The sequence below is a fragment of the Oncorhynchus clarkii genome, chromosome 5, assembly GCF_045791955.1.
Source record: "Oncorhynchus clarkii lewisi isolate Uvic-CL-2024 chromosome 5, UVic_Ocla_1.0, whole genome shotgun sequence".
Lineage (NCBI taxonomy): Eukaryota > Metazoa > Chordata > Actinopteri > Salmoniformes > Salmonidae > Oncorhynchus > Oncorhynchus clarkii.
In genome coordinates this window covers 58,614,385-58,641,774 of record NC_092151.1, presented here as the reverse complement: position 1 = coordinate 58,641,774, position 27,390 = coordinate 58,614,385, and the positions used below count along the sequence as shown (strand labels likewise).

The 27,390-nt window shown below is 46.0% G+C and overlaps 1 protein-coding gene across 1 annotated transcript in view; it reads left to right on the top strand.

Moving 5' to 3' along the window:
- Positions 1–6,095: 6,095 nt before the first annotated feature.
- Positions 6,096–27,390, top strand: part of LOC139409095 (ankyrin repeat domain-containing protein 13C-like) — an 82,053-nt gene continuing 60,758 nt past the window's right edge. Inside the window, exons 1-2 of the mRNA XM_071153787.1 lie at positions 6,096–6,769; positions 20,302–20,343. Coding sequence (XP_071009888.1) covers positions 6,388–6,769; positions 20,302–20,343 — 424 coding nt within the window. The 5' untranslated portion in view covers positions 6,096–6,387. The remainder of the gene's footprint in view (positions 6,770–20,301; positions 20,344–27,390) is intronic.

Sequence of the window (27,390 nt, the reverse complement as noted above, 5' to 3'; positions counted from 1 at the left end):
AATGCTTCACAGAGTTCAAGTAACAGACACATCTCAACATCAACTGTTCAGAGGAGACTGCGTGAATCAGGCTTTCATGGTCGAATTGCTGCAAAGAAACCACTACTAAAGGACACCAATAATAATAAGAGATTGCTTGGGCCAAAAAACACGAGCAATGGACATTAGACTGATGGAAATCTGTCTGTAATTGGAAATGTTTGGTTCCAACTGACATGTCTTTGTGAGACGCTGAGTAGGGGAACGCATGTGTGGTTCCCACTGCAGAAAAGCATTCCTCATGAAGCTGGTTGAGACAATGCCAAGAGTGTGCAAAGACAAGGCAAAGGGTGGCTACTTTGAAGAATCTAAAATATATTTAGTTTGTTTAACACTTTTTTGGTTACTACATGATTCCATATATGTTATTTCATAGTTTTGATGTCTTCACTATTATTCTACAATGTAGTAAATAGTAAAAATAAAGAAAAACCCTTGAATGAGTAGGTGAGTCCAAACTTTTGACTGGTACACTGAGTGTACAAAACATTAACATCACCCGCTCTTTCCATGACAGACTAACAAGGTCAATCCAGGTGATCCCTTATTGATGTCACTTGTTAAATCCATTTCAATCAGTGTAGATAAAGGGAAGGAGACAGGTAAAAAAAAATATATATTTTTAAGCCTTAAGACTATTGAGACATGGATTGTGTACATGTACCACTCAGAAGGTGAATCGGCAAGGCAATATATTTAAGTGTCTTTGAACGGGGTCTGGTAGTAGGTGCCAGGTGCACCGCTTTGTGTCAAGAACTGCAAGCTGCTGGGTTTTTCACACTCAACAGATTCCCGTGTGTATCAAGAATGGTCCACCACCCAAACTCAATATTCCCAAGACCTGTGCCTCGACACAATCCTGTATCGGAGCTCCATAGACAATTCCTTCGATCTCATTGCTTGGTTTTTGCTCGGACATGCACTGTCAACTGTGGGACCTTATGTAGACAGGTGTGTGCCTTTCCAAATCATGTCCAATTATCACGTTTCAGGTATGACCCAGATGCAGACAGTGTCAAAGAAACAAAAGTTTATTTTGAATACAGGGGCAGGCAAACGACAGGTCAAAGGCAGGCAGAGGGCAGTAATCAAGAAAGGGTGCAAAGGGTCCAGAATGGCAGGCGGTCTCGGGGTCAGGGCGGGCAGAAGGATCAAAACCGGGAAGGACTAGGAAACAGGAGCAACAAACAGACAGGAGCATGGGGACAAACGCTGGAAGGTTTCACTAAACGAACTGGCAACAGATAAACAGAGAACACAGGTATAATTACACAGGGGATAATGGGGAAGATGGGCAACACCTGGAGGGGGGTGGAGACAAGCACATAGACAGGTGAAACAGATCAGGGTGTGACAGTACCACCCCTCCTAGGGGCGCCACCTGGCATCCTACCTGGGTGCATACCTGGTTGACCGGGGTGCCGGTGTTGGAAATCTGCAATGAGGCCTGGGTCCAGAATGTCTCTGGTGGGGACCCAGCACCTCTCCTCCGGGCCATAACCCTCCCAGTCAACAAGGTACTGGAACCCCCTTGCCCCAAGGTTGAACCAACAGGAGACAAAGGGCTGTGGGACATGAGTTTAACTCTGGACACATGAAAGGTGGGAAGTATATGAAGGGTACGGGGCAACAGAAGATGAACAGCAGAGGGGCTAATGATTTTGGAGATGGGAAATGGGCCGGTAAAACAGGGGAAGAGTTTGAGGGATTCCACCCGGAAGGGCAGATAATTAGCTATAGAGCCACCACAGATTTGCGCCCTGGGGGGTCATGGCAGACATTGAGTAGTCTCAAGGTCCTGGTTGGCTCGCTCCGACTGGCCGTTGGACTGGTGGTGGAACCCGGAGGACAGGCTAGCCAACGACCCAATGAGGGTGCAGAACGCCTTCCAGAACCGGGACTAGAACTGAGGACCCCGGTCGGAGACCATGTCGGCTGGCAGTCCATGGATCCGGAAGACGTGCTGCACCATGGGCTGGGCCATCACTTTGGCAGAGGGTAACTTGGGAAGAGGAATGAAGTGGAAAACCGATCCACAACGGTCAAGGTGGCGGTGACAAAGTCCAGGGATGGTGAAGGACAGGCAGAGGTTGGAAGAATCCAGCCGGAGCTTGCTGAGGAGTCTTGTTCTGTGCACAGACCGTGCAAGCGGCAACAAATGCGGAGACGTCAGAAACGTCAGAGACGTCAGCCCGGGTGGCAGGCTAGCCTAGAGGAGTGGGCACGGACATCTGGTTATCTGGACCCCCCCCCCCCCCCCCCCGGGGTCTGGCTGGGAACGTTGCGCCTCGCGAACATGGTTCCCTATTCCCCAGCTGAGTGCCATCGCCAGTCAAGAGGCGGGAAGGATGGTCTCAGGTTACGGGGTAGTAGTCTTGGGCTATAGCGGTGTAATAGTGCATTCGGCTTGACATTCTTGGATCCCGGCCGATAGGAGAGGGAGAAGTTGAACCGGATGAACAGTAGGTTCCACCTAGCCTGCCTGGAATTGAGGCGCTTAGTGGTGCAGAGATATTCCAGGTTCTTGTGGTCGGTCCACACAATGAATGGATGTTCTGCCCCCTCCAGCCAGTTCCTCCACTTCTCCAATGCCATCTTCACCGCAAGAAGCTCACGATTCCCCACATCGTATTTCCTCTCCGTGGCGTTGAGGCGGTGGGAGAAGAAGGTGCAGGGATGCAACTTGAGGTCCAGGGCAGACCGCTGGGACAGAACAGCCCCCACTCTGACTCCCGAAGCATCGGTCTCCACTACAAACTGGCGGGATGGGTCAGGGTGAACCAAGATGAGAGCTGTGGTGAAGTGGTGTTTGAGATCCCGGAACGCCCAGTCAGCAGCTGGGGACCACATGAACGGAACCTTGGGAGAAGTGTGTGTAGACAGGGGGAAAGCCAGTGTGCTGTAGCCCCAGATAAAGCAGTGATACAAGTTGGCGAAACCCAGGAAACGCTGCAGCTGTACTCTGGACGTAGGCTTGGGCCAATCCACCACCACTCTTACCTTCCCGGGATCCATCTGTACACTCCCTGGAGTGATGATGTAACCCAGAAAAGGGTTGGTGGAGTGATGGAATTTGCACTTCTCTGCTTTTACAAAAAGCTGGTTCTTCAGAAGGCATTGGAGAATCTTTCGGAGCGCATGTTCTTGGGTGGAGTGGGAGAAGACGAGGGTGTCATCGAGGTAGATGAAGACGAACCGGTTCAACATATCACGGAGAACATCATTAACCAGAGCCTGGAACACAGCAGGGCCGTTGGTAAGGCCAAAGGGCATGACCAGGTTCTCGTAGTAGCAGCTGGCCGTGTTGAAGGCAGTCTTCCACTCGTCCCCTTTCCGTATCTGCACCAAGTGGTAGGTGTTCCGTAGGCACAGCTTGGATAACACAGTGGCCCCCTGGAGCGGCTTGAAGGCCGAGGAGATGAGAGGTAGCGGTTAGCGATTCTTCACCGTGATGTCGTTGAGACATTGGTAGTTGATGCACGGGCGCAGCGATTTGTCCTTCTCCACGAAGAACACTGCACCGGCAGAAGGACGGATGAACCCAGCAGCTAGAGAGTCCTCTATGTAGGTCTCCATAGCCTTGGTCTCTGGACCCGACAGAGAGTACAGTTGTCCCCGTAGCGGAGTGATGCCTGGAAGAAGAGCAATCCTGTAGTCATATGGTTGGTGTGGCGGCAGTGAAGTGGTCTGGGCCTTACAGAACACCTCCCGGAGGTCTTGGTACTCCGCGGGAATGGTGGAGAGGTCCGGGGCAACTTCTGAGGCCCCAGGAAGATGTCCCGGGGCAGGCTGCACTAACTTCAGGCAATGGGCGTGGCAGAACGGGCTCTAGCCCATGATAGCACCGGCAGACCAGTGAATAAGGGATTGTGTCGCTGGAGCAAGGAGAATCCCAATACCACGTGAACCTTAGGAGACTTAAAGAGCAGGAGCTGGATCGTCTTGCTGTGGTTCCCTGATACATGTAGATTGATGGGTGGTAATTGTGGGTGACCTGGCCTATAGAGCGCCCGTCCAGTGCTCTAATGTCCAGGGTAGCGTCCATAAAGCTCTCATCGGCCCCAGAGTCAATGAGTACCCGGAGAGATAGCGACTGGTTCCCCCACAGCAACATGGCATGAAAAGGGATGCGAGTAAGGGGAGAATAAAAATTATCCGTATGGCCCACCAGAGTACCCGTTCCTACCAGTGAGCCTGGTCTTTTAGTGGACAGGTGGAGACAAAATGACCAGTAGTCCTGCAATACAGATAGCTCTTAGTGTGAAGCCTGTATAGCCGTTCAGCTGGAAACAGCCTAGCTCTGCCTAGTTGCATGGGTTTGGGGAAGAGGTGGATCAGCAGTCTTTGGAGTCTCCCGGGGAAACTCTGAAAGCCTTGGGTTCTCTCGGCAACGGAGCCATCGGGGACTTCCAGGATACCTTAGAGGCGAGGTGGAATCCTTGGACGGGCGAGTGAAATCGAATCTCCTTCCTTCGTTCTCGTCATCGCCCATTGATCCGAATGGTCAAGGCGATGAGCGAGTCGAGATCCGTCGGTAGTTCCTGGGCAGCAAGCTCGTCCCTTACTTACTCCGAAACTCTGTGCAGGAACATGTCGAACAGTGCTTCCGGATTCCAGGCACTCTCAGCTGCCAACGTGCAGATATCCACTGCGTAGTCTGCTACACTGTGGGAGCCTTGCCGAAGCTGTAGTAACTTCCGGGCAACCTCTCTCCCATACAATGGAGCATCAAAAACCTTCTTTACCTCTGCCACAAACTCCTCCAGACTGCAGCATATGGCCGACTGTTGTTCCCATATTGCTGTAGCCCAGGCGAGAGCCCTCCCAGACATCAGCGTGATGAGGTATGCTATCTTAGAGCAGTCTGAGGGAAAGGATGAGGGCTGCAGCTCGATGATGAGTGAACACAGGTGCCCAACTCTCTATCTAAATGCTCCCCCGGGGGAGGTAAGTGGGGTTGCCGGGAAACAATGGTGACTGCACTGCTACCAGCCGGGTAACTGAGGGGCTGGGAGGTTACCGTCGTGGTAGGCTGCATAGTAGACAACCCACGGAATTGCTCTAGCAATGTGTTCAATGCTTGGTCGTGGCGTTCGGCCAAGGTCTGGAACCCTTCCATGAGACCACGAAGAAACTCCTCGTGCCTTCCAATTGTGGCTCCTTGAGAGGAGTTGACGTGGCAAAGCTGGTCTGAGTCTGCTGGGTCAGTCATGGCCAGTTCGTACTATCACAATTTCAGGTATGACCCAGATGCAAATGACTGCTGTCTGAACATAAATCTGATTTAGTTACTTCTAACATGCTGTTTGGACCATCATCATTCCAAAACAGATGTGAAAAACAAGCATTAAGTCCTTCAGTGTGAACAAGGCTTAAGTGTCACCTATGAGTTGTAACTGTGGATGCTATATCGGTCTATGGTTGAGATGAGTTGAGCAGTGTGTCATTTTCTTGGGAACAGGAATGATGGTGGTCATCTTAAAACGTGGGAATTGCAGACTGGGACAAGGAGAGGTTGAAAATTACCGTGAGCATACCTTCCAGCTGTTCTGCACATGCTCTAAGAATGCACCCTGGAATACCATCGGCCCGCGGCCTTGCGGTATTGACCCGATTAAAGACTTTACTGACATTGGCCTTGAAGAGCGAAATCACCCAATCTTCTGGGTCGGTGGTGGCCCTCACAACCAACACGATGTTGTTATTGTCAAAGCGTTCATAAAATGCATAGAATTCCACTGACTGTGCGTGTCTGTCAGTCAAGTGTTGTAACCATTAACTTTTTTGAGAACATTAGAATTTAACTTGTAGTCGCTAGTGTCCTAGTTTGCTTTGCAACATATATATTTTTTAAACTAATATTAATAACTTATTGATGCTTAGTGTGCATAATAGTAGCCAATGCATTTCATTATGAGTAGGCCTGAACACTGTAGCTATTGAGTTGTAATATTGTAACCACATTGGTTTGTAATATCCCCTGATACAATGTAACCAACCACCAGATAATAAATCATGTATAATCTGTAACCGTTGTAAACTCTCGCGATACTACTGGCGGAAGATGGCAGATGCGCTCTGTAAGAGCCGCTTATGCAGGGACAGTTTCGTCAATGAGAAGAAGGGGACAGAGTTCTGGTAGTTACTTAGTTATTGTGGAGTATTTGCTACCGATTTAAATTGCATTATTATTTAATTGTATTCATTGAAGAATTTGTGGTTTTCATGTTATGCAATCTACAGTATTTGGGTGAACTACCATTTGCATTCTTGCCAACGAAATACATCTATTTGCCCAGAGGGTCATCGTCAACGGCACCCTCAGTTCTGCTGTTAATTGTTTAGAAAATGACCGGAGAAAAGATCCGCTCTCTGCGCAAGGATCATAAACCGAGCAAAGAAGAGGATTTACTGGAACCGGACGAGGAGGCTGCAACTGGGACATTTACTTTAACCAAGACTAATAATAAAGGCAAAGCAAGTAAAATCTTTAGCAATCACAAGTTGGTCAAATCTCCATCGGCACAGCAACAACATCAGAATCAGCAATCGCAGATAAATGCAAACACTAACACATTATCAACGGCGGACGTAATCGATGATAACAACAAAAACCCTATCATACGAACCCGCGAAGACTTTCCAGTCCATGAATGTGTATTCAAGGGGGATGTCCGACGCTTGTCCTCGCTCATTCGAACTCAGAATATCGCTCAGAAAGATATCCATGGTAAGAATCGAATTGCTCTTTATCTCAATGTTCCAAACTAGGATACTTGACCCGGTTGATACCGATACCGTCGCCAATATCGTTTTGTTTGAACTTTTCAGCTGTGTACTGCAGTTGAGATTCAGTTATACTACTCTGTAACTGCTGTTACAATGCTAAATGTCTGCAGTAAAAATAACTGTTATTTTGGATGCAGTATTTGCAGCATACTGCAGTTTTACGGCATTCTAACGACAGTTATACTACAGTGTACTGCAGTTATACTGCACTCAGACAGCAATCTTTTTTCAACAGGGAATTTAGGGACACATCACAATTTACTGGGGAAGGTGGGTTTGGCAGACTTTTTTTTTTTGTTGCTTTGGGGAGGGTTGTGTGTTTTCTTTATTGGGCACAGGGAAGGGTAGTGTATTTTCCCCCTAGTTACATTCGCTAGTTGCAGGTTTTACTATATAATTTCTTCCATCCTAGCCAAATTTCTTAATCTGCTAGCATGCCTCTCCCCTAAATTAAGGTGTTTTGGTACTTCCCATATGCACTATGCTTTTCCTTTTCAGTGTGCTAACTTTTATTGTAAACTGGGTGGTTTGAGCCCTGAATGCTGATTGTCTGAAAGCCGTGGTATATCAGACCATATACCACGAGTATGACAAAACATTTATTTATACAGCTATAATTACATTGGTAACTAGTTTATAATAAAAATAAGGCACCTCATGGGTTTGTGGAATATAATAATATTTATTTAACTAGGCAAGTCAGTTAAGAACAAATTCTTATTTACAATGACGGCCTACCAAAAGGCAAAAGGCCTCCTGCGGGGACGTAGGCTGGGATTAAATAAATACAATAAAAATATAGGACAAAACACACATCACGACAAGAAAGACAACACAACACTACATAAAGAGAGACCTAAGACAACAAATAGCATGGCAGCCACACATGACAACAACATGGTAGCAACACAACATGGCAGCAGCACAACATGATAGCAGCACAAAACAGGGTACAAACATTATTGGGCACAGACAACAGCACAAAGGGCAAGAAGGTAGATACAGCAATACATCACGCAAAGCAGCCACAACTGTCAGTAAGAGTGTCCATGATTGAGTCTTTGAATGAAGAGAGTGAGATAAAACTGTCCAGTTTGAGTGTTTATTGCAGCTCGTTCCAGTCGCTAGCTGCAGCAAACTGAAAAGACGAGTGACCCAGGGATGTGTGTGCTTTGGGGACCTTTAACAGAATGTGACTTGCAGAATGGGTGTTGTATGTGGAGGATGAGGGCTGCAGTAGATATCTCAGGTAGAGGGGAGTGAGGCCTAAGAGGGTTTTATAAATAAGTATCAACCAGTGGGTCTTGCGATGGGCATACAGAGATGATCAGTTTACAGAGGAGTATAGAGTGCAGGGATGTTGCCAAAATACCACGACTAAGGGCTGTATCCAGGCAGTCCACGTTGCGTCGTTGCGTCGTGCCTAAGAACAACCTTTAGCAGTGGTATGTTGGGCATATATCACACCCCCTCTGACCTTATTGCTTAACTATACCACAGGTCAGTATAGCCTACCAGTCTAACAGTTCATCCTTCCCTCCATCCACCATTCATTGTGACAATAGTGCTTGTTGGATAGTTTGTCCAGATCTGCAATAGGCTAACAATCATACAAAAAAATATAAAAGCATTCAAAGCTGCATCAATTTTGAATATTAACCCACAAGAACAAATAGGAATATCTGATAGGCAGCAGAGAGACCAGGTACTGTGTGAGTGAACAGTGAAGACATGACACATAGCTCAAAAAGCTCCCCCTATTGATCATGTTTAGGGACAATACAATTCTATTCTAGGCTGCAGTGAAAATGTCATTTGAATAACATCTCAAAAGCCCTGATTTGACTATTTAATAAGATTTGGATCAGTTGTGGAACTACTCTGGAAAGCTTCAATATAGCCTTAATATTTATAATTTAACTTTTAAATTGTATGACCTTTTATATGTGGCAGAAACACAACCTGTCAGTCACAATGTTTTAATCTGATTCGGCCACTTCAAAAGTCTCCTGTAGGCATGCACATGTTCATCCAAAATATAATTCCAGCATCCTCAAAATGGCTTGACATTAACCAGGTTACCATTCAACCTTTTAATGCGAGTAAAGTAGCCTACATGTCAGATGTTTTTTTCATAACATCATGACAAAGCATGCAGTTTATTAGGCTACAAATGAAATAAGTTATGATGAACTTCACAGGGTGGTGAAAGTGCACAGTGATGCGCTTTATACTCCTATACAATAAATATCGAGGGTCTTATTTTGGTGACATGACGATCAATGCTTGGCTGCCATTTGACCAACAAAAATTCTTGCACTTTTCTCCATAATCTCATCATGTAGTAGGCTATATCTGCGCTGTATCTGCAAGCTGTTGGCTAGCGTGCATGTGCCAATACCAGAGTGGGCACATAAAATTAGATTTATTGGTCACATACACGTGTTTAGCTGATGTTATTGCGGGTGTAGCGAAATGCTTGTGTTTCTAGCTCCAACAGTGTAGTAATATCTAACAATTTCACGACAATACACACACATCTAAGTAAGAATATATAAATATATGGATGAGCAATGTCAGAGCGGCATAGACTAAGATACAGTAGAATAGAATGGATTACAGTATATACAGTGCCTTGCAAAAGTATTCACCCCCTTGGCATTTTTCCTATTTTGTTGCATTACAACCTGTAATTTAAATTGATTTTTATTTGGATTTCATGTAATGGACATACACAAAATAGTCCAAATTGGTGAAGTGAAATGAAATAAAGTACCTTTTTTTATTTTTTTATAAAAATGTGTATTCACCTTTGCTATGAAGACCATAAATAAGATCTGGTGTAACCAATTACCTTCAGAAGACACATAATTAGTTAAATAAAGTCCACCTGTGTGCAATCTAAGTGTCCCATGATCTCAGTATATAAACTCAGCAAAAAAGAAACATACCTTTTTCAGGACCCTGTCTTTCAAAGATAAGTTATACAAATCCAAACAACTTCACAGATCTTCATTGTAAATGGTTTAAACACTGTTTCCCATGCTTGTTCAATGAACCATAAACAATTCATGAACATGCACCTGTGGAACGGTCGTTAAGACACTAACAGCTTACAGATGGTAGGCAATTAAGGTCACAGTTATGAAAACTTAGGACACTAAAGAGGCCTTTCCAGTGACTGAAAAACACCAAAATAAAGATGCGCATGGTCCCTGCTCATCTGCGTGAACGTGCCTCACACCTGCTGCAAGGAGGCATGAAGACTGCAGATGTGGCCAGGGAAATAAATTGCAATGTCTGTACTGTGAGACGCCTAAGACAGCACTACAGGTAGACAGGAAGGACAGCTGATCGTCCTCGCAGTGGCAGACCACGTGTAACAACACCTGCACAGGATCGGTACATCCGAACATCACACCTGCGGGACAGGTACAGGATGGCAACAACAACTGCCCGAGTTACACCAGGAACGGACAATCCCTTCGTCAATGCTCAGACTGTCCGCAATAGGACTGAGGATGGACTGAGGGCTTGTAGGCCTGTTGTAAGACAGGTCCTCACCAGACATTACCGGCAACAATGTCGCCTATGGGCACAAATTCACCGTCGCTGGACCAGACAGGACTGGCAAAAAGTGCTCTTCACTGACGAGTCGTGGTTTTGTCTCACCAGGGTGATGGTCGGATTCGTGTTTACCGTCGAAGGAATGAGCGTTTCACCGAGGTCTGTACACCACTGCAGCTAGTGGCCACACCAGATACTGATTGTTACTTTTGATTTGACCTACCCTTTGTTCAGAGACACATTCTTCCATTTCTCTTAGTCACATGTCTGTGGAACTTGTTCAGATTATGTCTCAGTTGTTGAATCTTGTTTTGTTCATACAAATATGTACACATGTTAAGTTTGCTGAGAATAAATGCAGTGGACATTTCTTTTTTTTTTTGCTGAGTTTATACACCTGTTCTGAAAGGCCACAGTCTGCAATACCACTAAGCAAGGGGCACCAACAAGCAAGCGGCACTATGAAGACCAAGAGGCTCTCCAAACAGGTCAGGGACAAAGTTGTGGAGAAGTACAGATCAGGGTTGAGTTATAAAAGTATAACCAAAACTTTGAACATCTCACGGAGTTCCATTAAATCCGTTATTAAAAAATTTAAAGAATATGGCACCACAACAAACCTTCCAAGAGAGGGCCGTCCACCAAAACTCACGGACCAGGCAAGGAGGGCATTAATCAGAGAGGCAACAAAGAGACCAAAGATAACCTTGAAGGAGCTTCAAAGCTCCACAGCGGAGATTGGAGTATCTGTCCATAGGACCTCTTGAAGCCATACACTCCACAGAGCTGGGCTTTATGGAGGAGTGGCCAGAAAAAAATAAGCAAACATGTTTGGTGTTCGCCAATAGGCATGTGGGATACTCCCCGAACATATGGAAGAAGGTTATCTGGTCAGATGAGACTAAAATGTAGCTTTTTGGCCATCAAGGAAAACGCTATGTCTGGCACAAACCCAACACCTCTTATCACTCTGAGAACACCATCCCAGTGAAGAATGGTGGTGGCAGCATCATGCTGTGGGGATGTTTTTCATCGGCAGGGACTGGGAAACTGGTCAGAATTGAAGGAATGATGGATGGCACTAAATACAGGGAAATTCTTGAGGGAAACCTGTTTCAGTCTTCCAGAGATTTGACACTAGGACGGAAGTTCACCTTCCAGCAGGACAATGAGCCTAAGCATACTGCTAAAGCAACACTCGAGTGGTCCAAAACATTTAAATGTCTTGGAATGGCCTAGACAAAGCCCAGACCTCAGTCCAATTGAGAATCTGTGGTGTGACTTAAAGATTGCTGTACACCAGCGGAACCCATCCAACTTGAAGGAGCTGGAGCAGATTTCCCTTGAAGAATGGCCAAAACTCCCAGTGGCTAGATGTGCCAAGCTTGTAGAGACAAACCCCAAGAGACTTGCAGCTGTAATTGCTGCAAAAGGTGGCTCTACAAAGTATTGACTTTGGCGGGGGGGGGGGGGGGGGGGGGGGTTGAATAGTTATGCATGCCCGTCAATGTGGATAGGGGACTGCTCCCTCTGATGTTTCCTGAAGTCCACTATCATCTCCTTTGTTTTGTTGACGTTCCTGTCACCACACTCCCAGAGACCTCACATCCTTCCTGTAGGCTGTCTCGTCATTGTTGGTAATCAAGCCTACTAGTGTTGTCTGCAAACTTGATGATTGAGTTGGAGGCGTGCATGGCCCGGCAGTCATGGGGTGAACAGGGACTACAGGAGGGGGCTGAGCAAGGGCCCCAGTGTTGAGGATCAGTGAAGTGGAGGTGTTGCTTCCTACCTTCACCACCTGGGGTGGCTTTCAGGAAGTCCAGGACCCACTTGCATAGGGCGGGGTTCAGACCCAGGGCTTCGAATTTAAAGATGAGCTTGGAGGGTACTTTGGTGTTGAATGCTGAGCTATAGTCAATGAACAGGATTCTTACATAGGTATTTCTCTTGTCCAGATGGAATAGGGCAGTGCGCAGTGCGATGGCGATTGCATCGTCTGTGGATCTATTGATGCGGTAAGCAAATTGAAGTGGGTCTAAGATGTCAGGTAAGGTAGAGGTGATATGATTCTTGACTAGTCTCTCAAAGCAATTGGTGATGACAGAAGTGAGTGCTATGGGGAGATAGTCACTTAGTTCAGTTACCTTTGCTTTCTTGGGTACAGGAACAATGGTGGCCATCTTGAAGCATGTGGGGACAGCAGACTGGGATAGGGAGAGATTGAATATGTCTGTAAACACACCGGCCAGCTGGTCTGCGCATGCTCTGAGGACATGGCTAAGGATGCCATCTGGGTCGGCAGCCTTGTAAGTGTTAACAAGCTTTAATGTCTTACTCACGTCGGCTACGGAGAAAGAGAGCCCACAGTCCTTGGTAGCGGGCCGCGTCAGTGGCATTGTGTTATCCTCAAAGCGGGCGAAGAAGGTGTTTAGCTTGTCGGTAAGCAAGACATCGGTGTCCGCGACGTGGCTGGTTTTCCTTTTGTAGTCCGTGATTGTCTGTAGACCCTGCCACATTAGTCTTGTGTCTGAGTCATTGATTTGCAACTCCACTTTGTCTCAGTACTGAAGTTTTTCCTGTCTGATTGTCTTACGGAGGGAATAACTACACTGTTTGTATTCTGCCATATTCCCAGTAACCCTGCCATGGTTAAATGCGGTGGTTCACGCTTTCAGTTTTGAGTGACTGCTGCCATCTATGCACGGTTTCTGGTTAGGTTAGGGTAGGTTTTAATAGTCACAGCGGGTACAACATCTCCTATACACTTCCTAATATACTCAGTCACCGTATCAGTAAATTTGTCAATGTTTTTCCAGCTACCTGGAACATATCCCAGTACGCGTGATCAAAACAATCTTGAAGCGTGGATTCCGATTGGTCAAACCAGCGCTGAATAGTCCTTAGCACATGTACTTCCTGTTTGAGGCATCCCGGAAGTTGGTGTAGCAGTGGTCGAGTGTTTTAGCAGCGTGATTACTGCAGTCAATATGTTGGTAGAACTTCGGTAGTGTTTTTTCAAATTTGCTTTGTTAAAATCCCCAGCTACAATAAATGCGGAATCAGGATATGTGATTTACAGTTTGCATAAAGTCCAGTGAAGTTCTTTGAGGGCCGTCATGGTATCGGCTTGAGGGGGAATATACACGGCTGTGACTATAACCGAAGATTATTCTCTTGGGAGGTAATACGGTGGATGTCCCTCTGGAAGGAAATCCTCACCCTCAGCTCATCAACTTTATTATCCAGAGATTGAACATTAGAGAGTAATATACTCAGAAGCAATGGGTGGTGTGCGCGCCTCCGGGTACCTCTTCTCCACCGGCGAAGGGGAGGGTCCGGGTGGGCGTCTGTCCATGGTGGTGGCTCCGGCGCGGGACGTGGACCCCACTCTATCAAAGTCTTAGTCCCTCCTCCTCGCGTCCCTGGATAGTCCACCCTCGCCGCCGACCATGGCCTAGTAGTCCTCACCCAGAACCCCACTGGACTGAGGGGCAGCTCGGGACTGAGGGGCAGCTCGGGACTGAGGGGTAGCTCGGGACTGAGGGGTAGCTCGGGACTGAGGGGTAGCTCGGGACTGAGAAGAAGCTCAGCACTGAGAGGAAGCTCAGGCAGGTAGTTGGATCCGGCAGATCCTGGCTGGCTGGCGGTTCTGGCAGATCCTGGCTGACTGGCGGTTCTGGCAGATCCTGGCTGACTGGCGGATCTGGAAGAGTCTGGTTGACTGGCAGATCTGGAAGAGTCTGGTTGACTGGCCGATCTGGAAGAGTCTGGCTGACTGGCAGATCTGGAAGAGTCTGGCTGACTGGCAGATTTGGAAGAGTCTGGCTGACTGGCAGATCTGGAAGAGTCTGGCTGACTGGCAGATCTGGAAGAGTCTGGCTGACTGGCAGATCTGGAAGAGTCTGGCTGACTGGCAGATCTGGAAGAGTCTGGCTGACTGGCAGATCTGGAAGAGTCTAGCTGACTGGCAGATCTGGAAGAGTCTGGCTGACTGGCAGATCTGGAAGAGTCTGGCTGACTGGCAGATCTGGAAGAGTCTGGCTGACTGGCAGATCTGGAAGAGTCTGGCTGACTGGCAGATCTGGAAGAGTCTGGCTGACTGGCAGATCTGGAAGAGACTGGCAGATCTGGAAGAGACTGGCTGACTGGCAGATCTGGAAGAGACTGGCTGACTGGCAGATCTGGAAGAGACTGGCGACTCTGGCTGCTCCATGCTGACTGGCGACTCTGGCTGCTCCATGCTGACTGGCGACTCTGGCTGCTCCATGCTGACTGGCGACTCTGGCTGCTCCATGCTGACTGGCGACTCTGGCTGCTCCATGCTGACTGGCGACTCTGGCTGCTCCATGCTGACTGGCGACTCTGGCTGCTCCATGCTGACTGGCGACTCTGGCTGCTCCATGCTGACTGGCGACTCTGGCTGCTCCATGCTGACTGGCGACTCTGGCTGCTCCATGCTGACTGGCGACTCTGGCTGCTCCATGCTGACTGGCGACTCTGGCTGCTCCATGCTGACTGGCGACTCTGGCTGCTCCATGCTGACTGGCGACTCTGGCTGCTCCATGCTGACTGGCGACTCTGGCTGCTCCATGCTGACTGGCGACTCTGGCTGCTCCATGCTGACTGGCGACTCTGGCTGCTCCATGCTGACTGGCGGCTCTGGCTGCTCCATGCAGACTGGCGGCTCTGGCGGCTCCTTGCAGACTGGCGGCTCTGGCGGCTCCTTGCAGACTGGCGGCTCTGGCGGCTCCTTGCAGACTGGCGGCTTTGGCGGCAGACTGGAAGCTCTGGCGGCTCCTTGCAGACTGGCAGCCCTATGCAGACTGGCAGCTCCTTGCAGACTGGCAGCTCCTTGCAGACTGGCAGCTCCTTGCAGACTGGCAGCTCTGAACAGGCGGGAGACTCCGGCAGCGCTGAAGAGGAGGAAGGCTCTGGCAGCGCTGGACAGGCGAGGCACACTGTAGGCCTGATGTGTGGTGCTGGCACTGGTTGTACTGGGCTGAGGACACGCACAGGAAGCCTGGTGCGGGGAGCTGCTACCGGAGGGCTGGGGTGTGGAGGTGGTACTGGGTAGACCGGACCGTGCAGGCGCACTGGAGCTCTTGAGCACCGAGCCTGCCCAACCTTACCTGGTTGAATGCTCACGGTCGCCCTGCCAGTGCGGCGAGGTGGAATAGCCCGCACTGGGCTATGCAGGCGAACCGGAGACACCGAGCGCAAGGCTGGTGCCATGTAAGCCGGCCCAAGGAGATGCACTGGGGACCAGATGCGTAGAGCCGGCTTCATGGCACTTGGCTCGACGCTCACTCTAGCCCGGCCGATACGCGGAGCTGGAATGTACCGCACCGGGCTATGCACCCGCACTGGAGACACCGTGCGCACCACAGCATAACACGGTGCCTGCCCGGTCTCTCTAGCCCCCCGGTAAGCACAGGGAGTTTGCGCCGGTCTCCTACCTGGCGTAGCCATACTCCCTGTTAGCTCCCCTCCAATAAATTTTTGGGGCTGACTCTCAGGCTTCCATCCGCTTCGCCGTGCTGCCTCCTCATACCGGCGCCTCTCCGCTTTCACCGCCTCCAGCTCCTCTTTGGGGCGGTGATATTCTCCTGGCTGAACCCAGGGTCCTCTTCCGTCTAATTCGTCCTCCCAAGTCCATTTCTCCAAGTAGTGCAGCCTCTCCCACTGCTGCTGCTGCTCCTGCCTGTCACCACGCCGCTTGGTCCTGTTGTGGTGGGTGATTCTGTAACGGCTTTCTTCGGTAGAAGTAGAGTCGGACCAAAATGCAGCGTGGCTATTGCAATCCATGTTTATTTAATAATGAAGAAACACGAACTGTACAAAAACAATAAACGTAACGAAAACCGAAACAGCCTAATACTGGTGCACAAACACACAGAACAAGGACACTAAGGACAATCACCCACGAAACACCCAAAGAATATGGCTGCCTAAATATGGTTCCCAATCAGAGACAACGATAAACACCTGCCTCTGATTGAGAACCACTTCAGACAGCCATAGACTTCACTAGAACACCCCACTAAGCTACAAACCCAACACACCACATACAAAAACCTATGCCACACCCTGGCCTGACCAAATAAATTAAAATAAACACAAAATACTTCGACCAGGGCGTGACACAATCAGAGAAAAAATAAGTAAGAAACGTATTAAAACATAAAACGCAACATGTAAAGTGTTGGTCCCATGTTTCATGAGCTGAAATAAAAGATCCCAGAAATGTTCCATACTCATAAAAATATTATTTCTCTCAAATGTTGTGTACAAATTTGTTTACATCCCTGTCAGTGAGCAGTTCTCCTTTGCCCAGATAATCCATCCACCTGACAGGTGTGGCATATCAAGAAGCTGATTACAGCATGATTATTACACAGGTGCACCTTGTGCTGGGGACAATAAAAAGGCAACTCTAAAATGTACAGTTTTGTCACACAACACAATGCCACAGACATCACCCATTTTGAGGGAGTGTGCAATTGGCATGCTGACTGCAGGAATGTCCACCAGAGCCATTTCCAGATAATTGAATGTTCATTTCTCTGCCATAAGCAGCCTCCAACATCATTTTAGAGAATTTGGCAGTACGTCCAACCAGCCTCAGAACCGCAGACAATGTGTAACCATGCCCAGGACCTCCACATCCGGCCTCTTCCCCCTCGGGATGGTCTGAGACGAGCCTCCCGGACAGCTAATGAAACTGTGGGTTTGTCAGAAACCGTCTCAGGGAAGCTCATCTGCATGCTCTTCATCCTCACCAGGGTCTTGACCTCACTGCAGGTTTGCTTTGTAACTGACTTCGGTAGGCAAATGCTAACCCTCGATGGCCACTGGCATGATGGAGTAGTGTGTTGTTCATGGATGAATGTATGGCGTTGTGTGAGGCGACGTTTGTGGATGTCGACGTTGTGAACAGAGTGCCCCATGGTGGCGTTGGGGTTATGGTATCGGCAGTCCAGGAACACAATTACATTTTATCGATAACAATTTGAATACACAGCAGTGGAGGCTGCTGATGGGAGAACGGCTCATAATAATGTCCGGAACAGAGCAAATAGAAGGGCATCAAACAGAGATACCGTGGCGAGATTCTGAGGCCCATTGTCATGCCATTCATCCGCTGCCATCACCTCATGTTTCAGCATGATAATGCACGACCCCATATCGCACGGATCTGTACACAATTCCTGGAGGCTGAAAATAGCACAGTTCTTCCATGGCCTGCATACTCACCAGACAGGTCACCTGTTGACCATGTTTGGGATGCTCTGGATCAACGTGTATGACAGCATGTTCCAGTTCCCGCCAAAACATTCCACAGGCCACAATCAACTCTATGCAAAGGAGATGTGTTTGAGCTGCATGAGGGAAATGGTGGTCACACCAGATACTGACTGTTTTTTAATCAAATTCTAACAACAACTTGTTTTAAATTGGCTAAACAGACTGACAGGCACCATAATTGCTTCCAGTGGGCATATAATATTGCAGCAACACAAACTATGGATGGTTTTATGCACATCCAAACTTTTCACATTAGCTGGACAAAATCCAATATAAAGAGAAGAGGAGAATGTCCACTCACTGTTATGACGCTCTCAAATAGGCCTATGTTTTATATACACATTGGAACCATCTTACAGATCACATTTACACTTCTCCAGAAGTTGCATTGCATGCGTGCCACGGACATTTTCACCAGAAACCCAGGACAGTGAATCATTCTAATACGTTTGGTTTTAATCAAATTAAATCAAAAACAAGCAATCTATTTGTTTTTTAAACAACAATAAATACATGTAAAATCTAATGACATCATAAAATCAGCAGTATAAAAAAATTACTTGACGCATTGCTGTTGAACCAGCCTTCGTTACAGTTGAAGTCGGAACTTTACATACACCTAGGTTGGAGTCATTAAAACTTGTTTTTCAACCAATCCACAAATGTCTTGTAAACAAACTATAGTTTTGGCAAGTCAGTTAGGGCATATACTTTGTGCATGATACAAGTAATTTTTCCAACAACTGTTTACAGACAGATTATTTCACTGTATCGCAATTCGAGTGGGTCAGAAGTTTACATACACTAAGTTAACTGTGCCTTTAAACAGCTTGGAAAATTCCAGAAAATGATGTCATGGCTTTAGAAACTTCTAATAGGCTAATTGACATCATTTGAGTCAATTGGAGATGTACCTGTGAAATCAAATCAATCCCAGAACAAGAGCAAAGAACCTTGTGAAGATGCTGGAGGAAACAGGTACAAAAGTATCTATATCCACAGTAAAACGAGTCCTATATCGACATAACCTGAAAGGTTGCTCAGCAAGGAAGAAGCCACTGCTCCAAAACCGCCATAAAAAAGCCAGACTATGGTTTGCAACTGCACATGGGGACACAGATCGTACTTTTTGGAGAAATGTCCTCTGGTCTGATGAAACAAAAATAGAATTGTTTGGCCATAATGACCATTGTTGTGTTTGGAGGAAAAAGGGGAGGCTTGTAAGCCAAAGGACACCATCCCAACTGTGAAGCACGGGTTTGGCAGCATCATGTTGTGGGGGTGCTTTGCTGCAAGAGGGACGGGTGCACTTCACAAAATAGATGGCATCATGAGGTAGTAAAATGATGTGGATATATTGAAGCAACATCTCAAGACATCAGTCAAGAAGTTAAAGCTTGGTCGCAAATGGGTCTTCCAAATGGACGATGACACCAAGCATACTTCCAAAGTTGTGGCAAAATGGCTTAAGGACAACAAAGTCTGGGTATTGGATTGGCCATCGCAAAGCCCTGACCTCAATCGTATAGAATATTTGTGGGCAGAACTGAAAAAGCGTGTGCGAGCAAGGTGGCATACAAACCTGACTCAGTTACACCCGCTCTGTCAGGAGGAATGGGCCAATATTCACCCAACTTGTTGTGGGAAGCTTGTGGAATGCTACCCGAAACGTTTGACCCAAGTTGAACAATTTAAAGGCAATGCTACCAAATACTAACTGAGTGTATGTAAACGTCTGACCCACTGGGAATGTGATGAAATAAATAAAAGTTGAAATAAATAATTCTCTCTACTATTATTCTGACTTTTTACATTCTTAAAATAAAGTGGTGATCCGAACTGACCTAAGACAGAATATTTACTAGGATTAAATGTCAGGAATTGTGAAAAATGTAAATGTATTTGTCTAAGGTATGTAAACTTCTGACTTCAACTGTAGTAGGCTTAGGGTAAGGGTAGCCTATGGGGGGCTTGATTTTTTTAATATGACATGTAAAACAAACCATAGTTACAGGAAAAAAGCTTCTAAATACGAAGTTCACCGATATACATCGAGGTTCTCATCTCTCGTTTCATGATGTTCATGGACACGTAGCCTACATCACGGAGGGGGTTTTATGCACGTCCAAAGCATGGCTAAAATAATGTAGGCCTGCCTACAATACATAGATAAAAATGGGATGTCACATCTTGTCCCATGCACATATCGGCAGTGTGCACCACCGCTATATAGGCTGCATTTCCGCTGTCAAAATTCATGCCATAACCAACTGCCTTACCGCTAAAACCAGCTTTTGGTTAGTCTTAAATATCCCTACTAGCGCTGCCTAAAATTAGCACTTTGGATAATGTTTTTAAACACACCTCAATTATTTCCACCCCTCCCATCTGAACACAAGCGTGCTGATGTTAGACAGGTACATTGCCGAACACTGCGTTAGTGCTGGAAAATTCCAGTGCGACAGTTTTTACATGACGAAATTGCAAGCTAACGTGCGTTTGACACTAGCACTGCCTTAATGGCAGCCCAAAATGGGTGTCTGTATGCAGGCCTAACTGTAATGCACAGTCTAAACTCTCTATTGTATTTATCCTCTTCAGGAAACACACCTCTACACCTCGCTGTCATGATGGGTCACAAAGGTGAGTAGTGCACTGAGTTCATTAGGGTGTTTGTGTGTGTGTGTGTCTCTGTGTGTGTGTGTGTGTGTGTGTGTGTGTGTCTCTCTCTGTGTGTGTGTGTGTGTGTGTGTGTCTCCGTGTGTGTGTGTGTGTGTGTCTGTGTGTGTGTGTGTGTGTGTGTGCCTCTGTGTGTCTGTGTGTGTGTGTGTGTCTGTGGGTGTGTGTTTCTGAGGGTGTGTGTGTGTGTTGTGTCTGGCATGTGTGTGCCTGGTATGTCCATATGCGGAGGGTAAAGTGCCAGACTTGTGTCACAGATCACAGCTCTCCGAGGCAAACTCTAAAAGGCAGGATGCTCAACAGGTTGATCTTATGGATTTATAACTGACCAAAATAAGTTTGCACTGGCAACCCCTTTTTAATGGACTTGCCAACAGACTAAAACCTCTAGAGTGGACTCCCGTGCTAGAACGGACTGTCTCGAGAATAGTGAAGATTGCATTACTAGCCTACTATTGAATCTAAGGCTGCACAAAACAGAGACTCTCCATTGCCGCTTGTCTATGATTGAGATTGGTAAATGTGGCACATTTGGCACACACATACCCTAACCAATGGAACTTGGCAGTGATGATGATGAGCCTAGCTGTACAAATGACTAGAGATTTGTATCTCCTAAATGTACTCTGCTATGACTGTTGCAGATCATTCATGTTAATGATCATCTCTCTGGATCAAGGAAGATACCGAGATGGTTTGATAAAGGGATTTTGTTCAAAGTCAGACTGTTCAAAAAGGTAGCTAGTCTCATCCAATGGTTTATACAGTATATACACGTCATTGTTCTCATCCCAGAAATATCTAGGCAGAGACCATACCCTGTCTCATCAGTTCTGGCATGTTACATATTATTTTTTATTTATTTATACAGTGGAATAATATATAGCCTATGTGGGTAGTTTGACACAAATAACTATCCCCACAACTGCTATAAGGCTTTGCGGAATCTATTAGTACATACATTTTTGTGTTGAGTTATATTGGCTCGACCGGAAACATACTTCTGAGTAAAATATTAATGGAATACCCCTTTACTAGATGCCTACATGTAATTTCACTGGGAGACTAAAGTACATGCTAGTGAAAGATTTATGCATTTTTGCAGGGGACTTTCAGTGCACGATCTAGGCTTATGTATTTAAAAAAAAAAAATATATATATATATATATATATATATATATATATATATATATATATATATATATACAGTATTTCACCTTTATTTAACCAGGTAGGCTAGTTGAGAACAAGATCTCATTTACATCTGCGACCTGGCCAAGAATAAAGCAAAGCAGTTCGACACATACAACATAGAGTTACACATGGAATAAACAAACATACAGTCAATAATACAGTAGAAAGAAATCTATATACAATGTGTGCAAATGAGGTAAGATAAGGGAGATAAGGCAATAAATAGGCCATGGTGGCGAAGTAATTACAATATACCAATTAAACACTGGAGTGATTGATGTGCAGAAGATGAATGTGCAAGTAGAGATACTGGGGTGCAAAGGAGCAATATCAATAAATAAATACAGTATGGGGATGAGGTAGTTGGATGGGCTATATTACAGATGGGCTATGTACAGGTGCAGTGATCTGTGAGCTGCTCTGACAGCTGGTGCTTAAAGCTAGTGAGGGAGATATGAGTCTCCAGCTTCAGTGATTTTTGCAGTTCGTGCCAGTCATTGGCAGCAGAGAACTGGAAGGAAAGGCGGCCAAAGGAGGAATTGGCTTTGGGGGTGACTAGTGAGATATACCTGCTGGAGTGCGTGCTACAGGTGGGTGCTGCTATGGTGACCAGTGAGCTGAGATAAGGTGGGGTTTTACCTAGCCGACTTGTAGATGACCTGGAGCCAGTGGGTTTGGCAACGAGTATGAAGCGAGGGCCAGCCAACGAGAGCGTACAGGTCACAGTGGTGGGTAGTATATGGGGCTTTGGTGACAAAACGGATGGCACTGTGATAGACTGCATCCAATTTGTTGAGTAGAGTGTTGGAGGCTATTTTGTAAATGACATCGCCGAAGTTGAGGATCGGTAGGATGGCCAGTTTTACGAGGGTATGTTTGGCAGCATGAGTGAAGGATGCTTTGTTGCGAAATAGGAAGCCGATTCTAGATTTAATTTTGGATTGGAGATGCTTAATGTAAGTCTGGAAGGAGAGTTTACAGTCTAACCAGACACCTAGGTATTTGTAGTTGTCCACATGATCTAAGTCAGAACCGTCCAGAGTAGTGATGCTGGTCGGGCAGGCAGGTGCTGGCAGCGATCGGTTGAAGAGCATGCATTTAGTTATTGCATTTGAGAGCAATTGGAGGCAACGGCGGGAGAGTTGTATGGCATTGAAGCTCGTCTGGAGGTTAGTTAACAGTGTCCAAAGAGGGGCCAGAAGTATACAGAATGGTGTCGTCTGTGTAGAGGTGGATCAGAGAATCACCAGCAGCAAGAGCGACATCATTGATGTATACAGAGAAGAGAGTCGGCCCGAGAATTGAACCCTGTGGCACCCCTTTAGAGACTGCCAGAGGTCCAGACAACAGTGACATACTGAACTCTATCAGAGAAGTAGTTGGTGAACCAGGCGAGGCAGTCATTTGAGAAATCAAGGTTGTTTAATCTGCCGATAAGAATGTGGTGATTGACAGAGTCGAAAGCCTTGGCCAGGTCGATGAATACAGCTGCACAGTAATGTCTCTTATCAATGGCAGTTATATCGCTTAGGACCTTGAGCATGGCTGAGGTGCACCCAGGACCAGCTCTGAAACCAGATTGCATAGCGAGAAGGTATGGTGGGATTCGAAATGGTCGGTAATCTGTTTGTTAACTTGGCTTTCGAAGACCTTAAAAAGGCAGGGTAGGATAGATATAGGTCTGTAGCAGTTTGGGTCTAGTGTGTCTCCCCCTTTGAAGAGGGGGATGATCGCGGCAGCTATCAAATCTTTGGGAATCTCAGACCTCAGAAAGAGAGGTTGAACAGGCTAGTAATAGGGGTTGCAACAATTTTGGCAGATAATTTTAGAAAGAGAGGTTCAAGAATGTCTAGCCTGGCTAAATTGTAGGGGTCCAGATTTTGCAGCACTTTCAGAACATCAGCTGTCTGGACTTGGGTGAAGGAGAAATGGGGAGGCTTGGGCCAGTTGCTGTGGGATGCCGGGCAGTTGACTGGGGTTTGGATAGCCAGTTGGAAAGCATGGCAAGTCGTAGAAAAATGCTTTTTGAAATTCTCAAGGGCACAAGGTGAGACCCAAATGCAGACACAGGAGGCAGATGTTTGAGCTCCGATATTTATAATACCAAAAGGGGTAAAAAAGGCAGGTCAGTGACAGACAAGAGTTCTTAAACCAGGTCAGAGTCCAAACAGTACCAGCCGATAGGCAGGCTCGAGGTCAGAACAGGCAGAGTGGTCAGGCAGGCGGATATGGCGCCAGGACAGGCAAGAGTCAAAACCAGGAGGGCTAGGAAAAAACAGAGACTGGGAAAAATAGGACCTAGGCAAACCGCTGGTTGACTTGGCAAAACAAGACTAACTGGCACAGAGAGACAGGAAACACCGGGATAACTACACCGGGGACTAATGGGGAAAACAGGAGACACCTGGAGGTGGGTGGAGACAATCACAAAGACAGGTGAAACAGATCAGGGCATGACATTATTTTCCTTGTTCATTGCTTTGTGTTTGTCAGATCTAAACACAACTGGATTGAATTTACATGGAACTCTCATTCCTATTACAGTATACAGTGCCTTCAGAAAGTATTCACACTCCTTGACTTTTTCCACACTTTGTTGTGTTACAAAGTGTGATTAAAATTTATTTTGTTGTCATTTTTTGTCAACGACCAACACAAAATACTCTATGGGAATTAATGAAAAATAAAACACAAATAAATATTTATATTAGAGAAGTATTCCACCCGATGATGATAAAATCAGCTATGAGTCTTACTGGACTGAAGGCTTGCATCTGATGGTCAGTCTGAGGGGAGAGAGGGTGCAACGGTGAGGCTGACACCGTCCCTCCACTCTCCCTCCGTGCCTCCACTGAGAAAATGGGACACAGTCTTCCAGCTGATGGAGAAACTCAAGTCGCACTGCATTAGTTCTGCCTCATACACCAATTCATGTTGTTACTCCTATGACCAGAGAAAGTGAAATATTCCTTGATATTAAAAGGATTCATGCTGCAAATAATAACAACGCAAGCTTATCGGAACCCTTTGCTATACTCATTAATTGCAGCTACAGTGCTGGCTGTAGGCAGAATGTGCATTTTATGGCTTATAGAAGTGTTGAACAAAGTGTTGACAGTGCTGAATAACAACTTAAACATGAACTTACTCATAAAAACATCAGCCCTGTGCTGTATTCGTTGAGTCTCTCTAGTCATTGTTTTAAAAGTTTTGAAATCTCGCATGATCAACTTTGCTTTTAGTTTGAGGTTTCTTTTTACAGTCTATGACTTGAGGAAACTGTGCAGACACGGTGATCTGAGCTCTCTGATTGGCCAGCGGTAGGCCTATAGGTGCACTTAAATTGCTCTCCGTGGGCCTGCCGGGTAGGCGGAGTTCTACCTTCAGAAACAATAAATGGTTCAAAATGGGAACACGTTGCCTTTCGGTGCATCTGTACAAACAATAGTGCGCAAGTATAAACACCATGGGACCAATCAGCCGTCGTACCGCTCAGGAAGGAGACGCGTTCTGTCTCCTAGAGATGAAGTACTTTGGTGCGAAAAGTGCAAATCAATCCCAGAACAACAGCAAAGAACCTTGTGAAGATTCTGGAGGAACAAAAGTATCTAAAGCCACAGTAAAACGAGTCCTATATCGACATAACCTAAAAGGCCGCTCAGCAAGGAAGAAGCCATTGCTCCAAAACCGCCATAAAAAAGCCAGACTACGGTTTGCAACTGCACATGGGGACAAAGATCATACTTTTTGGAGAAATGTCCTCTGGTCTGATAAAACAAAAATATAACTGTTTGGCCCTAATGACCATCGTTGTGTTTGGAGGAAAACGGCGGAGGCTTGCAAGCCGAAGAACACGTGAAGCACGGGGGTGGCAGCATCATGTTGTGGGGGTGCTTTGCTGCAGCAGGGACTGGTGCACTTCACAAAATAGATGAATTCACGAGGAAGGAAAATTATGTGGATATATTGAAGCAACATCTCAAGACATCAGTCAAGATGTTAAAGCTTGGTCGCAAATGGGTCTTCCAACTGGACAATGACCCCAAGCATACTTCCAATGTTGTGGCAAAATGGCGTAAGGACAACAAAGTCAAGGTATTGGAATGGCCATCACAAAGCCTTGACCTCAATCCTATAGAAAATTTGTGGGCAGAACTGAAAAAGCGTGTGCGAGCAAGGAGGCCAACAAACCTGACTCAGTTACACCCGCTCTGTCAGGAGGAATGATCCAAAATTCACCCAACTTATTGTGGGAAGCTTGTGGAAGGCTACCCGAAACGTTTGACCCAAGTTGAACAATTTAAAGACAATGCTACCAAATACTAATTAAGTGTATGTAAACTTCTGACCCACTGGGAATGTGATGAAAGAAATAATTCTCTACTATTATTCTTACATTCTTAAAATAAAGTGGTGATCCTAACTGACCTAAGACAGGGAATTGTTTTCTAGGATTAAATGTCAGGAATTGTGATAAACTGAGTTAAATGTATTTGGCTAAGGTGTGTGTAAACTTCTGACTTGAACTGTATATGGCGCTCTCCCCATTGTTAAAAAACTTGAGAGGCACACAGCAATGCGGTCGGAGCTTGATTTGGCATTTGCGTGCCTCCGGGGCCACAATTGCGTCACACCCTCCATACGGAGCCTCCAGACAGCCTTTCCAGAATAAGCATAAATAGGCTATAAATCTCTAAGAATATTCCACACCTGGATTGTGCAACATTTTCCCATTATTCTTTTGAAAATTCTTCAAGCTCTGTGAAATTGATTGTTGATCATTGCTAGACAACATTTTCAAGTCTTGCCATAGATTTTCAAGCAGATTTAAGTAAAAAACTTAAAGGAACATTCACTGTCTTCTTGGTAAGCAACTCCAGTGTAGATTTGGGCTTGTCTTTTAGGTTATTGTCCTGCTGAAAGGTAAATTCATCTCCCAGTGTCTGTTGGAAAGCAGACCAAACCAGGTTTTCCTCTAGGATTTTGCCTGTGCTTAGCTCCATTCCATTTATTTTTTATCCAGAAAATCTCCCCTGTCCTTAACAATTATAAGCATATCCATAACATGATGCAGCCACAACTAGGATTGAAAATATGGAGAGTGGTACTTAGTAATGTGTTGTGTTGGATTTGCCCCCAACATAACACTTTGTATTCAGGACCAAAAGTTAATTGCTTTGCCAAATTTTTTGCAGTATTAATTTAGTGCCTTGTTGCAAACAGGATGCATGTTTTGGAATACAATGTATTGATCCATCCTCAGTTTTCTCCTATCACAGACATTAAACTCTAACTGTTTTAAGGTCACCATTGGCAACATGGGGAAATCCTTGAGCGGTTTCGTTCCTCTCCGGCAACTGTGTTAGAAAGGACGCTTTTATCTTTGTAGTGACTGGGTGTATTGATACACCATCCAAAGTGTAATTAATTACGTCACTATGCTCGAAGGGATATATATTTTTATATTTTTACTGATCTTCCACTAGGTACCCTTCTTTGCGAGGCATTGGAAAACCTCCCTGGTCTTTGTGGTTGAATCTGTGTTTGAAATTCACTGCTCGACTGACGGATCTTACAGATAATTGTATGTGTGGGGTACAGAGATGAGCTAGACATAAAAAAATCATGTTAAACACTATTATTGCACACAGAGTCCATGCAACTGTCGTGTTTTTGGCTATGCCGGATTAAGTGATATGACATGCTATTCTATAAAATAATTTCTCCGTAATTAATATCACCTGATTGAGCTAATCATGTAAATGTAATTAACTAGAGAGTCGGGCACCACAAAATAATGTTTATAGAGCTGTTATA